The 17,078-nt window shown below is 41.2% G+C and overlaps 1 protein-coding gene across 14 annotated transcripts in view; it reads right to left on the bottom strand.

The window, feature by feature from the left end:
• The window catches only part of LOC137420807 (synphilin-1), a 406,546-nt gene that overhangs the window by 81,292 nt on the left and 308,176 nt on the right, over window positions 1–17,078 (bottom strand). For 9 of the 14 annotated variants that reach the window (XM_068106201.2, XM_068106197.2, XM_068106202.2 and 6 more), the window contains 2 exons: window positions 15,690–15,762; window positions 5,866–6,803 (listed from right to left, as the gene is read on the bottom strand). In XM_068106201.2, coding sequence (XP_067962302.2) covers window positions 5,866–6,803; window positions 15,690–15,762 — 1,011 coding nt within the window. The remainder of the gene's footprint in view (window positions 1–5,865; window positions 6,804–15,689; window positions 15,763–17,078) is intronic. The other 5 variants (XM_078772278.1, XM_068106204.2, XM_078772280.1 and 2 more) reach the window with 1 other exon arrangement.

Here is a 17,078-nt window from a genome sequence, read left to right as displayed (position 1 = left end):
GTTCCTATCGAACTGTTTTCCTCTTTTAACATTTTGTACCTCCTGACCCTATTTGTCCCCAGTTAGTATGCTCTTCCATGAGCTTCAATACCTAATGAAGAAAATATAGTGAGAAGCAATTTGTCAAACAGGAAATTAAGGTGTCACTTTAAAAAAAACCAGAGTTCATAGAACACAATACCCCGTACAGTGTTACTTCAATTTTAGTTCAAATTTAATTTTTAAAAATCAACGATTGTTTAAAAACCGGCAGTTTAATGCTATTCAAGTAGTCCACAGTCCTTGGTACCACCCTTATAACCACCCCCATTGAACCTTTATTTAATTTGAACTACTGCAAAACTGCAGATTTATTGGAAGTATTATGACAGGCGAATCATGTACTCCAGTCTTCAAGTATATGATAAAATTTAAATAAAATAGAGATTGTAAAAGATTGTATAAATTAATTTATTCCGGTTTTACCTCCATTTTCGGCAGTGTCGATTACATCACCCTGTCTAACAAATTGCATTAGTTCTTCGTGCTTGTTGTTTGTATCCTTTATAACATCCTTAAAAAACAGTAAGTTTCTTGCTTGGAATGATTTTCAATTTTGTTTGTTTGCCAGACGGACAGACAGTGTAAATATATTATCTCACTCCTCTCTCAGGATGAATTCAGAGACAAAGTACGATAAAACGAAAGACTTGTCTTTCTATTCATGTTGCGATTCATGTTCAAAATGTAACATTCGATTTAAATAAGTTGTTCCTCAATCATAAACTGACGATCATAAACTGGTAAGACGGACAGATGATAAAACGAAAGAACGTTGCATTCCTCCATATTTTTCCCATCTGTTCCATCTTCCCTCAATCGATCTGCATCTCGTTTTATCACAACCACCTCTGTAAATTCGGGTTTGCACAAGATTTCACAGTGGGGCAAAGGTAATCAGGTTAAATTGAATGCTTCGAAAACTAAATTTCTTCCCATCTCTCTCTCTAAAACTCCTCTCAGCTCTCCAATCTCCTTTGAAAGCTCCACAATTACACCATGTGATACAATAAACCTACTAGGTATTACCCTAACTTCAAATTTATCCTGGAATCCACACATTACACAAATAGCTAAATCTGCCTCGAAGAAATTGGGAGTCCTGTTCAGATGTCGAAGATTCTTCTCCTCTCAACAGTTGATTCAACTATATAAAGGATTGATTCGTCCTTGTATAGAGCACTGCTCTCACATCTGGGGAGGTTCTAGCTCCACATACTTACTGGACAGAATTGAATTAAAAGTAATTCGACTCATCAACTCTCCCAATCTGACCTCAAAACTTGACCCGCTCAAATTACGTCTCAAAGTTGGCTCTCTTTCTCTTTTCTACAGATATTACTTCGGTTTCTGCTCCCAATAACTTGCTGCCTGTATACCTCCGCCATTAGCGAGACCACGGAATACTCGACAAACCACTACATCGCATGATTATTGTGTGGCCATTGGCAACTCAAGGGTGGGCCGTTATGATGTTTGATTCTTCCCCTCCACTGCCAAACTCTGGAACTCTTTACCTTCACATGTCTTTCCAAACACTTATGATCCTCCCCTTTTCAAAAAGCAGATTTTCTGCTTTCTCAAAAACTCTAAGACTATTCTCTCCTTCTTTACTTTTCTATCAATGCAGCTCTTTTATTCAGGCCTGGCCTTGATGATGACCACATAATCCGTGCCTGGGGCCTTCTACATTAAAAAAAAAAGACAGACAGACGGACAGACATGTACCAATTGCTAAACACACTTTTCGCTTCAGATGTGCAGGGTAATTGATAACTGATGATAAAATGCGCTTATTGATAGTTTCATATTTATACAAAATGTGGCACTGTATATTGATAAGCTTAATGTCTGCCTCTGACAACCATATATAACACTGCTGAGGCAGTGTGTAGCTCGGCAGGACAGTGCAGCGAACACAGGTGTCAGGTTTGTGAAGTTTGTCAGACTATCGCATAGCACAGCAAGTTCCCTTTTCAAACAGCCCATTATTTCTCCTTTCGTCGCAGCATGATGCCTGGTTACCTAGAGCCTGGAAGCAGCTCTTTGTAGTGTGAGAGAGAGCTTTCTGTAAAGTGATTCGGTGCTTCCATCGTTGGAGGGAGCGCTTAAGCACAGGTGCTTATAACAGCATTGGGACCAATCAGATATCGGCCAAAGCAGACGCATTAGCATGCGAGCACGAACAGGGACAGTCTACCTCCGCGACATGAGCATAATGCTAATGACAAATTAATGAAACTCAAAGATCAGATAAATTCATTCCAGCATAATTGGAAAGAGCATCAAGTGTGGCCTGGAGTTAATTCACTCTCTACCTATGATTACCATCCCAGCACATGATAGTTTAACCCTACTGGTAATTTCAATTGAATCTGTAATTAGGAAAGAAATTCAGAACAAGATGAGGAACGGAAATTTAATAAAATACACGCAAAAGTAGTAAGTGGACAACTAAGAGGAAGCCAAGGAATAAAAACAAAGCGGAATGGTTACTTTGGATTTAGAACTTTCCTATGAGAGTAAAGTATGAAATGCATATTACAGCAATAGTTAACGAGGGCGATATGACAGGATCTCGATAGAAATACAAAGTAGACTTGCTTTGGAAAAGTTTTCTTGAGTTGTCTTTGGCGGCTTTGTCTTTTTCCCTGTAATTGAAGATCAAGAATGTTATTTATAAAACTAAAGTTAATTACTTGCAGTTTCCTTTTTATTATTATTATGTTATAGTCAGGTTCACTATGTTAACAAATATAATTTCGTTCAAAAATTTGGGATTAGCAAACCTGTACATTTTTGGAATCTTCAGAGCATGGAGAATCTGAAAATCAATGTTGGCATTTGCACAGACACCTGCATGGCCGCCATTTTGGATTTTGAAAATGGCCGCCATAAAATACATATTTTGCGCGATCTCGGCTTCTAGTCAACCTAGAAACTTAATTAAATATGCTAATCCTATGTTTTCTGGGTCAAGGAATCCAATAAAGGCCTCAAAATAGTGCTCAGGATTATAGAAAAGCAACAAACAAAGGTAATTGAAAACCATTGTCTTTATATTTGTGATATAACTATTACATAATACATGATATTGCAAGTCCTTTGAAGTTATAGGTTGTTATAGGAAGTTATAGGTAGTATCAGATTGAACTATAAGTCCTATACACAGGATCTACGAGGTCTATACCGTTCAGGAATATGCTTTTACAGATCTTCATCACTGTCCTGAGTGTCATTTTCGCAAAGGTGTCTATGCAAATGTAAACATTAATTTTTGGAATCCTCATGCTCTGAATATTCCAAAAATGTATAGTTTTGCTAATCTCCAAAATTTTGAACGAAAAAACATAGTGAACCTGACTATTATATAAATCTTTATTGTCCATATTCAGGGAAATTATTCCCTTATCTTTTTTTTTTTGTTTTTTTCCTCGACTCTCTACCATACTGTAGTTTTTTATTATTATTCAAATTGCAGGACGCTATTCAGTCTCCATTTACCCCTGCATTCAAACAGTGTTGCCCTGTGGATTGTCCGAAATATATTTGGAGCGTTGCCCTGTCGGCCTCACATCCTTCAATGGTCTTTCGCATTTTGTCCTTTTGAGTGTACATAATGAAGCAGTTCCGTTGCAACTCCCGCTAGGCATGATCGATAGTGCAGCCTGCGGATATCGAACCCTTGTTCCTCTTCCCGCAAGCCTGCGCTGCACCGATACTCCCAGCTGAATCCTCAGGATGCAGAACCGCTTTGAAGGTGGCATCGCCCAACGACATTGATGGATGGATATCGGCTTTAGGCTAAACACATGCCAAGGGCCTTTTACCTCTCCCGAGAGCCTTGCTGGGTGAGCTGGCTTTGCCTGTTACTGATAGGCCTTAATGAATGCGTGTGGCACTGGCAAATCTGTGAATGCCTGGGAGGGCGAGCTCGTGTTTAATTAGTTTCAACCACAGCAACGGTAACAGTGAAGGGCTTTACTGCATCCTCTCAGTCTGATCTTGGCATTTCCCATAAGCCCACCAAAAACTAGAAGAATACCCCGTCTGTGTTTACGTTTGGCAAGACTGAAACAGGGAAAATTTAAGGCTGATAAGACAAAGGCCGTCGACAGTGGCCTTTGTCATATCAGCCTTAAATCTATTGACTGCTAAAAGCAAGAAATATGTCGTGCATAGCACGATACTTGCGAAATCCCTAAAATAAGTTGTTGGCCTATGATGACCTCAAAAATAATTGGTGCTTGGATTCAGTGACCTGGTATGCAAATACTCTTAACATTTCAAGTCAATCAGATGAAAATTGAGGATTTTAGAAATTCGGCCTATGTTGACCTTTTGGTCTATATTGGCCTCAAAAATAATTGGTGGTTGAATTTAGTGACCAAATATGCAAATCCTCTTCAAATTTCAAGGTAGTCAGATGAAAATTGAGGATTTTAGAAATTCGGCCTATGTTGACCTTTTGGCCTATGTTGACCTTTTGGTCTATGTTGACCTCAAAAATACTTGGTGGTTGAATTCAGTGACCAAATATGCAAATCCTCTTCAAATTTCAAGGTAGTCAGATGAAAATTGAGGATTTTAGAAATTCGGCCTATGTTGACCTTTTGGCCTATGTTGACCTTTTGGTCTATGTTGACCTCAAAAATACTTGGTGGTTGAATTCAGTGACCAAATATGCAAATCCTCTTCAAATTTCAAGGTAGTCAGATGAAAATTGAGGATTTTAGAAATTCGGCCTATGTTGACCTTTTGGCCGATGACCTCAAAATTACTTGGTGGTTGAATTCAGTGTCGAGATATGCAAATCCTCTTCAAATTTCAAGGTAGTCAGATGAAAATTGAGGATTTTAGAAATTCGGCCTATGTTGACCTTTTGGCCGATGACCTCAAAATTACTTGGTGGTTGAATTCAGTGTCCAGATATGCAAATCCTCTTCAAATTTCAAGTCAATCAGATGAAAATTTAGGATTTTAGAAATTTGGCCTATGTTGACCTTTTGGTCTATGTTGACCTCAAAAATACTTGGTGGTTGAATTCAGTGACCAAATATGCAAATCCTCTTCGAATTTCAAGTCAATTGGGTGATAATTGAGGATTTTAGAAATTTGACAAAGTTGGTGACCTTTGGCCTATGTTGACCTTTTGACTTTTTGGCCTCAAAAACAATAGGCTTCTTGCTTATGACCAACTCTACCATTTGGTGAAGTTTCATGAAGATCGGTTGAAAATTGTGACCTGTTGGCGACTGACATACAGACTGACATATAGACAGAAATACAGACAGACAGACACACAGACAGAATAACGCACAAGACCAACCAATATACTTGAAAAATCTTCGATTTTCACAAGTAAAAGGGTCGGCTGATCCATCATCAGAAGCTCTGGAGTCTGTAGGCTTTTCATTATTGTTGGTGAATTGGTCCTAATGTAGTTACTATGAGCTACAAGTTCAATCAAAACAATTTCTGGTCATATATTCTATAAATTATAGGCAAAATCGGTCATATTGCTGACAGTCAGAATTTAAGGTAAGAATAAATGGCCATACCCCATAACAAGACCTTTCGAGGATGTTCATCATAAAGGGTCACATTTAGGATAAATCGAGATCGAATCATTTTCCAAGGGTACAGCACTGGTTAGCTCTTCCTTATTTTGAAGCATATTAATCGTATACTTTTTGGTGCAACAATTCAGAAAAACATTCAATTATATTCTCATAAAACCCCATTGCAATCATCATGAATTGAGCGACATCTTTCCACAAAATGAGAGCATTTGAAGACATATTAAAATATCTGAATGCAACTTACCAGCAGATTGACATGCCCTTCAGCAATTGCAGTCACGATGGTTTTGGCTTTGCACGAATCGTCTGATAATGGTGGAGGTTCCACCCCCATCAAACTGCAGGCAGGACCTTCCTTTTCTTCTCCCCAAATGGAGATGCCTTTCACTTCACATTCAACTCCACCCCCTGCGGACGAGTTTGTGTCTTGACCTCCAGTGCTCTTACAGGCTGCAAATTGTTCCCAAAAACACTGGGTGTCACCTGGAAAGCCCTTGGTTACACGAGAATGGACGGTTAGTGGCACATCCCCAGACACCCCTCTCCGAGTCTCTGGCCTTGGTGCCGCCGCTCCATGCTGGGTTGCAGAGCTGCATCCTTGGACAGCCATCCCCAAATTAGAACAATGGACTCCGACAGGTGATTTCAGCATGAGGTCGGCTTGTGTGTCTGGAGCTTGTGCCTGGTAGTTAGCATAAGGCACATCCAAAATAGAGTCCAGGTCTAGATCAAAATGTTCAAGATCACCCAGTGATTTCCAAAGGAAGTGGAAGCTATAAGGTGAGGCCCGTGATTTTCCATGTCGGTCCAATGATGATGATGCCATCAATCTTGACTTGCCCATTTCATCCAATGCTGAGCTACCTTTGCCAAGATGCAGTCGTTTTGACTGTCCCTCAGACGTCTTCAAGGCATATCCAGAATCTTTGTGCCAGTCGGTCTGATGAGGTTTCCCAGGAAGTAGTTGCTTTCTCCGGGTAGTGGAAACTCCGAATTTCTCCCTTGTACACTCGCTTGGTTCCGAGGAACCAACCTGCAGCGGTGTTTTGGAAGTGTCCGAGGATGGTTGCTGTGAAGCATGAGGAGGTTGGTGTGTGAGTGGCTGAACGCGCCGCACGGGACGAAATTTGCTCTCCGGGAATGATCCAGGAGGAAGTGGACCCGTTTTGCCCACACCACCTGCTAAAGGGAAAAAATTATTTAAAAAGAGCACGTACCTTAAGATGATGATTCATCAAGTGACAATTTAATTAAATAATTAATGGAATAATTAAATAATTATATAATTTAATTTAATTACATTACTTAAAAATTACCTTAAGATGTAAAACAATGTGGTGTGACAATACAATGCTCGCAATGAATTAGAAATCTGAGGTTTCTACCTTTATCAAACTGCGTAAAATATTACACAATCGAGCGATTTTTTTTTTTTTTTGGAACCCGATGGTTGATAACTAAATTATATATTCATCCAGAAGTTTCCCAGACAATGCAAATTCAGACATTACTTTTGACATAATCAATGATTACATATTAGTGGAGTGTACAGTAGTATGGCATCATTCATCCATCCCATAGTGTTGCTGCATATATGGTATATTTATGTTCATATTGTGAGTTAGGTTCCTTCATCCATTCCTCCACCTTATTTTCAGTGTACCGACAAGTTGAGCGGTCAACAACTGGAAATCTGTGCTTCGTCAGAAACTTTTGAAACCACATCACAGTTTCCACCACGATATTGCAGAACCCATTCATTCAAGGTCTCCTCTTGTGGGTCTCCTCTTCAAAAATTAATTAAATAATTCTCGTATCCGAATCCATAATCAGATCTTCAGCAAAATCGAATATATTTGTCCTGCTCACACACACAACCTGTCCACCAGGTTTCGTCCAAATCCGCCCATAACTTTTTGAGATATCCTGCTATGTATCGGTTTTAGCCCTATAACTCGATGGTGAAGAATCACTTGGGAATTAAATAATTCTCGTATCCGAATCCACATCCAGATCTTCACCAAAATCGAATCTATTTGTCCTTGTCAGACACCCAACCTGTCCACCAAGTTTCGTCCAAATCCGTCCATAACTTTTTGAGATATCCTGCTATGTATCGTTTTTGGACCTATCTCCCAATAGTGAAGAATCACTTAAAAAATTATACTAGCCGGATCCGAATCGGATCTTCACCAAAATCTAATCATTTAGTCCTTGTCACATACCCAACCTTTCCACCAAATGTCGTCCTTGTCACATACGCTACATCTCTGCCAAATTTCGTCCGAATCGGTCGACAACTTTTTGAGATATTTTGTCCACAAACAGACAGGGGTGAAAACATAACCTCCATCCACTTTAGTTGTGTGGCAGAGGTAATATCTGGAACACTTGGTGTGTTTGAGCATCAAAAAAAAAAATTCTGGTGTGCTGTTTTAAAAAGGGGATCGGCATCATGAGGACATCTTCTCCATGAAGCACATCCATCATAAAGGACATCTGCTCCATCTTTCCACCAATCCCCCATCGTATCGGAGGACTCCTATCTAATGCAAACATACAAGGTAGCCATAACTAAACAGCTAAAGGAAAGCAGAGGGCTTGGTCCCACACAGATTATTCCTGCACTTCAAAGTTTCATTCATGAAGGTGAAAAGCTCGATTCGTATTCCGAAGTGCATCACAACAATCTTCCAGATGGAGGATCTCTTCTCGGTGCCAAAACAAGCAGACGTTTCTTGTCCTTAATACAAGTCTCATGGTTAGATCGTTTTAAACTCCGTCAAAAAGAGCTTCTTGAATTGCAAAAAGGAGTTTGGAATGATAGACAGCATCATCCTTCGTGTTTTGGAGTCTGGCATTTCCTTTCGATAACATCAGTTGACAAGGGCATCATCACAACAAAATCGAGACAGGCCGAGAGGGATTCACTGTACAAGCACAACTGTGCCAATCCCTGTGCTCACTACACAAATTAGAGGACAAAACCATGAACACATTTAGAGGGAAGTTACATTTAGGGTGAAGAATGCCAATGGTTTAAAAGAAGAAAATACTCAAGTTAATGAGCAGCCCACAAGGAAAGCACAGCAAAAGCAAGACTGTGATGTGTTCTCCATGCTGAGCCTCCACTTTGGAAAAGAAACAAACTTCAAGAAAATATATGTCTTGCAGACTTGCAGTCTTCATGTTGTTTGGTATGCAGCGCGCATGGGTGCGGGTGGCATCGTTTGCTGGGAGACGAGGCTGCGCCTCTTCGAGCATGAATTTGTCATTTGTACAGGGTGAAGTCTGCACTTGGTGAACAACACCATGGGACCTTTAACGTCCACCAACTAGTTCCGGCGGACGTGACGCCGAGTTTGACGTCATCCGAGGAATGGCACACACATCGATGGGTGGCGCTCCTAGTTGTCTCGCCATGCGTGCGGATAACCAGGGTGGCAGTTTATAGCTGGACTGAGATACAAACCCAGGCTAGAGCCATTAGGAGAGTGTGGTGTGCATACTTCAAGTCTATCCTGCCAGTCCTCGTATGTGGCATTAAATACACATGGCAACCCAATACTTCAGTTACCGCAGAACAGAATGTGCCACACTTCAGTCAATTTACGTCACGTGATTCACCCAAAGTGTAATAACCATGCAGTACACATACCATTTCTCCATAATCACTGCACTTTGGATAAGTCACTCGAGTCAAACACATGACTGCACAATGTGTGACATTTTGTGGCAAAGAAGAAATGTTTCTCCCATTCTGGATTGATTTTGATAGTCTTCAATTGTGGATGGCAGGTGACATTAAACACGGCCTATTTATCTCATCTAAAGACATCACCTTGTACCTCTTCAATAAATTCCAAAAGGGCAACCTTTCCCAGTAAAGGTTGTTTTGATCTTTTCCAATAAAAGCACAGGGGTATATCTGCCATGCTTGCTCCAGACGACGAGCTTTCTTCACCATTGCTCTTGTTCTCTTGGCAGACGCATCTCGCATGTCGCTTCTTCTCCTGCGTTCTGTTATGCTAACCGCAAGAGCACGCCGAGGGTCAGTCTTCTTTTGTACAATCTCTGCCCAAGTCACTGACATTGCTTCCAGCACATGATGTATAATCTCCATCTCTCGCTGTCGGAATGATAAATGGCGGCACCTTTAATGTCTGTGAGCAACCACATCAGTTGCTAAATCCAGCGAGAGAATCGAGTTATCTTGGCATTCTGTATTTCCGAGCGCTGTTGTTCTGCATGTACCTTCCATGTATGCCGGTCATCTTTATACCATCAGCGCCACGAGCTAGGAACCAGGTGGAGTGGCCTGTCACCCACCCCACAACTAGCCGCAGCAATTCTCCATCTTTTCAATTGCCGCTCCAATAACCTCTGCTGGCTTAGAAAACCACAGGGTGCAATTCCATAGAAAATGCAATATGAAAAGTCCATTAAAAAAAAAAACAGGAGTGAAAGAAAAACAAAATAAATCATCTGGCATTCAGGGCTCTGGCCAACATGGTATTTTATTATTTAATTCCTTTCATAATATGTTTTTCAGGATAGTTAATTCATACAATCGGATGGGGGCGGTAGGTAGAACCAAAATTCCATTTAAAACCTTGGGTTAGCATTTCATCCTTGCAGCTGAAGCAGAAAGATTAACATCTTCTTCTGCGGGTCCTTCATTACACATTCTCCCATATTACTAAAAATGTCAATGCATTATTCATCTCTGCAGAATAAGTGGATGTTGCTAAATTATGCATTTGGAATGTGTTTACTCGCTGTTGTTGAATGAAGCCTAATGTAAAACAATTGCTCAGGAAAATTAAATGGATTCTGTTTTCACATATTCATCGATGAGCAGGTGAATGCATCCTCAAAAGGCACACACGTGTCTAGAAACCCTGCACTCAAAACAGTCACAAGAATTAAATATATAACGATACAATATGCTGGGCTGACAGAATGGCCTCGAGGTACACACACCCACCTTAACCTGTTTAGTCTGGGTTCGCATCCCGACCCAAACCCAGCTCGAAACTGTCATCTGGGTGTTTCGCAAGCTGGATGATTCATCAATGTGGGTGCCGTCCCTCGGATGGACGCCAAACCCGAGGACCCTTCTGCCATCATTGGTCATTTGTGGATGTTAAAGTAGACTAGGTGAGTCATATCGCCAACACCCTGAACAAATTCCGACCACCCTGTGTCCAGTATCCTATGATTGAGTTGGTGGGCTGACTGGGCTGTCCTTGGCTTGTTCTTCTGGTCTTTTCTCACCTTGCCGTGAATGCACCCAAGGCTCTGTATGAGCATGAGCCTCCACGCCATACTATATGTGGCCAAAAAGAACGTTCTACACTTTTGGCATGCCCCTAAATCTTGTCAAGACATTCTCACAATGCGTTAATTGCAACATTCTCACATCGTTAACCTTTGGGGGTGTGCGCTGGTGTTAAACATAGATTTGCTGTCATGGAAAAATTAAAACAATAGGCAAAATATTTTCTGATTCCTTAATCCTGATGTCATGGTTGTAACAATGTGAGAGAGGAAAGGGACGAAATTATTTAGAACTTGAACGGCACTCTGTAGAGTACATACACTTCCTGACCAAAAGTATGTGGACACCCAAAAATCGAACATCTCAATCCAAAATAATGGGCATTAATATGGAGTTGGTCCCCCCTCACCCCCCCCCCCCCCCCTTTGCTGCTATTACAGCCTCCACTCTTCTGGGAAGGCTTTTGACTAGATGTTGAAACATTGCTGCAGGGACTTGCTTCCATTCAGCCACAAGAGCATTAGTGAGGTCGTGCATAGATGTTGGGTGATTAGGCCTGGCTCGCAGTCGGCGTTCCAATTCATCCCAAAGGTGTTCGATGGGGTTGAGGTCAGGGCTATGTGCAGGCCAGTCAAGCTCTTCCACACCGATCTCGACAAACCATTTCTGTATGGACTTCGCTTTGTGCACGGGGGCATTGCCATGCTGAAACAGGAAAGGGTCTTCCCCAAACTGTTGCCACAACGTTGGAAGCACACAATCGTCTAGAATGTCATTGTATGCTGTGGCGTTGAGATTTCCCTTCACTGGAACTAAGGGGCCGAGCCCAAACCATGAAAAACAGCCACAGACCATTATTCCTCATCCATCAAATTTTACAGTTGGCACTATGCATTCAGGCCGTTGTGTTTTCTTGGCATCCGCAAAACCTAGATTCATCCGTCGGACTGCCAGATGGTGAAGCGTGATTCATCACTCCAGATAACACGTTTCCACTGTTCCAGATTCCAATGGCGGCGAGCTTTACACCACTCCAGCCAACACTTAGCATTGCGCATGGTGATCTTAGGCTTGTGTGCGGCTGCTCAGCCATGGAAACCAATTTCATGAAGCTCCCGATGAACAGTTGTTGTGATGACGTTCCTTCCAGAGGCAGTTTGGATCTCAGTAGTGACTGTTGCAACCAAGGACAGATAATTTTTACGCGCTTCAGCACTCGGCGGTCCCGTTCTATGAGATTGTGTGGCCTACCACTTCAGGGCTGAGCTGTTGTTGCTCCTAGACGTTTCGACTTCACAATAACAGCACTTACATTTGACCAGGGCAGCTATAGCAGGGCAGAAATTTGACGAACTGACTTGTTGGAAAGGTGGCATCCTGTGACGGTGCCATGTTGAAAGTCACTGAGCTCTTCAGTTCGGCCCCTTCTACTGCCAATGTTTGTCTATGGAGATTGCATGGCTGTGTTCTTGATTATATGTACCTGGTAGCAATGGGTGTGGCTGAAACGGCCAAATCCACTAATTAGAAGGGGTGTCCGCTTACTTTTGGTCATGTAGTTTATATTTTGTCATGTCATGTAGTGGGCTGAACAGTTTATATTTTGAATTCCACTGATAGGCCAGATCTGGATCTGGACATGAATCAAAATCTAATCGGATTGTGCTTGTCGTCAACGTAACCTGTCCACCAAGTTTTGTCATAATCTGTCCAGAACTTTTTGAAATATCATGCAATACAGTGCCTTCAGAAAGTATTCACATCCCTTGATTCACACCCTTGATGTTATATCACAGCCTGAATTTGAAATGGATTAAATTCAGATTTTTTGTCACTGATCTACACATAATTAATTCCACATAATGTCAAAGTGGAATTTATTTTTTTCGAAAATTTTTATTTAAAAATAATGAAAAATGAAATACAGAAATATCTAATTTACATAGGTATTCAACACCGAGTCAATACTTCGTAGACGTACCTTTGGCAGTGATTACAGCTTCGAGTCTTCTTGGGTATGTCTGTATCAGCTTTGCACATCTGGATTTGGGGAGTTTCTCCCATTCTTCCTTGCAGATTTGCTCAAGCTTTGTCAAGTTGGATGGGGAGCATCAGTGTACAGCAATCTTCAAGTCTTTACACAGATTCTCAAGTCTGAGCTTTGGCTAGGCCACTCAAGGACTTTCACATTCTTGTTCTAAAGCCAATCCAGTTTTGCTTTGATTGTGTGTTTGGGGTCATTGTCCTGTGGAACGTAAATCTTCACTGCAGTCTAAAGTCTTTTCCACTTTGAAGCAGGTTCTCCTCAAGGATTTGCCTGTATTTGGCTCCATTCATTGTTCCCTTTATCCTTACAAGTCACCAAGTCCTTGCTGCTGAAAAGCATCCTCATAGCATGATGCTGCCACCACCATGCTTCACAGTAGGGATGGTGTTCGATGGGGGATGAGCTGTGTTTGGTTTCTGCTAGGCGTAGTGCTTTGCATTCAGGCAAAAGAGTTCAATTTTTGTCTCATCAGACCAAATAATCTTTTTCCTCATGCGCTCAGAGTCTTTCACGTGCTTTTTTGCAAACTTCAGGCTTGGTGTCATGTGCATTTTTCTCAGGAGTGGCTTCCGTCTCTCAACTCTCCCTCTCATAAAGTCTAGATTTGTGAAGTGCTGCAGAGACTGTTGTCCTTCTGGCAGGTTCTCCCATCTCAACCAAGGAATTCTGTAGTTCTTCTTGCCTGGTTGCTCAGTTTGCTCAGACGGCCAGCTCCAGGAAGAGTCTGGGTCGTCACATATTCTTTCCATTTCCTAATGATGGAATTCACTGTGCTCTTGGAAACTTTCAACACTCGAGAAATTGTTTTATACCCTTCCCCAGATCTATGCCTCCTCACAATTCTATCTCGGAGTTGTACGGACAGTTCCTTGGACTTCATGGGAGAGTTTCTGCTCTGACATGCACTGTCAACTGTGGGACCATATATAGAAAGGTGTGTCTCTTTCTAAATCATGTCCAATCAATTGATTCAGCAATAGGTGGACTCAAATACAGTTGTAAAGACAGATGATCAAAGGATGATCAAATCATCAAAAAAAGGAATCATGGATGATGATCAAAGGATGATCAAAGGAAATTGGATGCACCTGAGCTCAATTTGGAGTGTCATAGCAAAGGGCTGAATACTTATTGACTCAATACATTTCAGCTTTTCATTTTTAATGATTTTGTAAAAAAAATTCTAAAAATAAATTTCCACTTTGACATTATGATGTGAGGTATTATGTGTAGATCAGTGACAAAAAAAAATCTCAATTTAATCCATTTTAAATTCAGGCTGTAACACAACAAAATGTGAAAAAAGTCAGCGGGCGTAAATACTTTCTGAAGGCACTAAATATTGTTTTTGGACCTATCACTACATGGTGAAGAATCACTTTAAAAATAAAAATCTCATGTCCGGATCTGGATCTTCACCAAAATCGAATCAATTCGTGCTCGTCACACACAACTCATCCACCAAGTTTAGTCCGTATCCATCCATAATTTTTGAGATATCGTACGTGCTATATATTGTTTTTGGCCATATCTTTCTATTTGCACAGAATCACTTAAATTCTAGTATCTGGTTTTGGATCCTCAACAAAATCGAACCAATTCATCCTTGTCACACACCCAACATGTCTCCTCAAATTTTGTCTGAATCTGTCCACAACTTTTTGAGATATCCTTCTCACAGACAGACAGACAGACAGACAGACAGACAAACAGACAGGGGTGAAAAATATATAATCGACTCGATTGGCATTTGCATGTTTAGAAATGAATTTTTTAAATCATTTTTCGGGTTTTTGAAATACGCTTCAGGAAGTTTCACCGCACACGAGTACAAATGCTAGTAGGTATACAGGACGGTTGCCGATTGCAGTTGTGTTCATCAAACCCGAGCGGACGCGTCTGGTTGGTTTTAAGTGCAGGTTTTATACTTTCTCCCAAACTTTCACAATTAACACATCTAGATGTCTGGGCCTCGTCCCTATTACTCATACATCGCTAAAATGTTGGGATTTGGATTCTTCCTTTCCTTCCCTTTCTCGTCCTTTTTGCATTACTTATGTCTGCAGTCGCGAGTGAAGGTTTCATTTGGTTCTCAGCTTGGGTGTTTGCCATCGTCTTGCTTTTAATAGGTTTTTTTCATTCGTTTCATATGAATCATTAAAGCAGAACTAATGATGTGCAGGGCTGTGTTCATGTGAACTTGTGAAAATCCATGTGGCTAGAAACACACTGCCCCTTTTTAGGTAGTGTCCAAGGTAGTAAAGTAAAAAAATTTAGGTAGTAAAGTACTGTGGAGATGTCTCCTTAACCTCACTCTCTTCTCTCAATTTCTTATTCTCCATCTCTCCCTCCACTCACTCTCGATGTGTGTAACATGGACAAATTGATTCGATTTTGATGAAGATCTAGATCCGGAAATGGAATTTTCTAAATTTTCTAAGTGCTTTTTCAACATTGAAAGACAGCGCCAAAAACGATACTTTTTTGATACAGCATGATATTTGCAAAACGTTGTGGACAAATGATTACAAAACTTCAGATTATGACGAAACTTGGTGGATGAGTGGGTGGGTGACAATAACAAACTGATTAAATTGTGGTTCAAGTCCCAATGCAGATCCGGCCTATCAATGGTATACAAAGCGTAAACTGTTCAGTCTGTTGGAGGTATACGCCATATCGACACCATTATGCCTCAATATGAGTCACAAAACAAACAATCAGCATTTCAAACACGAACCTGATAGGCTGGAGTTCGAAGAAGCAGGGTCATCATAAGGCCTTTTTGGTGTGATGCCGGTCAAGGTGGAATCCTACAAATCACACGCAAGGTAAGTGAATTAACATGTAGTTTGTCAGTCAGAAAACCTACTTAGATGAGGTCTAATGATATATTAACTGTACTAGTTGAGCCTGTGGAACTTCCGCGCAACAGATTGGGAGGATTTGAGGTGACTGGGGCAGCACTTTATCAAGAGAATACACAGCTCTGTCGGATAAATATGATCGTAACTCAGTGGTTAAGGTGTGTGCAAACCCAAACACCCCCACAACAAACCCCGAGACCGATCCCAAAATATGCATGCATGATGAACACTTTTCCATCTCAGGTCGACATGAGTGTCCTCATCACCCTCCACCGATAAAGCGAGCCTTGAAAATAAACAGTTCCCATCACCAAATATCTCCTTCACTAAAAATCACCGATTGCTTGGAGCAGTAAATATCACCATTTTACAACAAACGGAACTTCCGCACAACATATTACAACAACAGCAGCAAAACAACACAACAAAAAAACAACAAAGCGACCACTTCGTAGAAAGAAATATTACCTTGAACATATTACCCTCATAACCAGTACACCTCCGATAACAGGATCGATGAAAAATTTAAAGGAAAACGTATGGTATATGGTAAATAAATAAAGATTCATCCTCCACAAGCCTCAAGTTACACAGGTGCCACTGAATTCCCAAACAGGTATATCACTGTTGAGCACTCATTCTGAAGTTAATGTTCATCATGTAACACCTATGAGTTATATAATGGAGTTGCAAATACCTTACATAGCCAGACAGGTGGAGTCCCCCAATCAGGTCTGGCTAAACACTTAGTGTTAGTGTACAGAAGTCAAACAAGATGAAGAAGAAGAAGAAGAACCACCTTTGGAGGCCATTTTTCCCTGCAGAGCAGGTGTTGGCCTTTTTGGTCCCCTTTTTGAAGCAATATTTTACGGTCAGATGCCCTTCCTGCCGCCAACCCCGTTAGTCGCCTCTCGCAACACACAAGGAATTACCAGTGAACTGGTGCTCAATTTGCCGACCTCGGAAGGATGACAGGCTGAGTCAAACCCCCTGGTGTTAATTCAGCGATCGACCGGGATTCAAACCCAGGATCCTAGGATCCCAAGCCGCACCCTAACCGCTAAGCCAACACCAGGCATAAGTCAAACAAGATGGCTGAATAGTATTCCCTCTGAAGCAATACAATTGGGGCTCAATCTGGTAATATTGGACCTTGGATCTTAAAAATGATCCCACGGTGTCTTGCGCAAAAAGTAGGCTAGTGGTCACCGGTACCCCGGCCTAATTTGCTGCGCCCCCTGACTTAATTCCGCTGATGCATT

This window comes from Myxine glutinosa, chromosome 2, assembly GCF_964187855.1.
Source record: "Myxine glutinosa chromosome 2, kmMyxGlut1.1, whole genome shotgun sequence".
NCBI classification, from domain to species: Eukaryota; Metazoa; Chordata; class Myxini; order Myxiniformes; family Myxinidae; genus Myxine; species Myxine glutinosa.
Note: the sequence above shows the minus strand (reverse complement) of the source record. Positions and strands in the feature narration are given on the sequence as shown.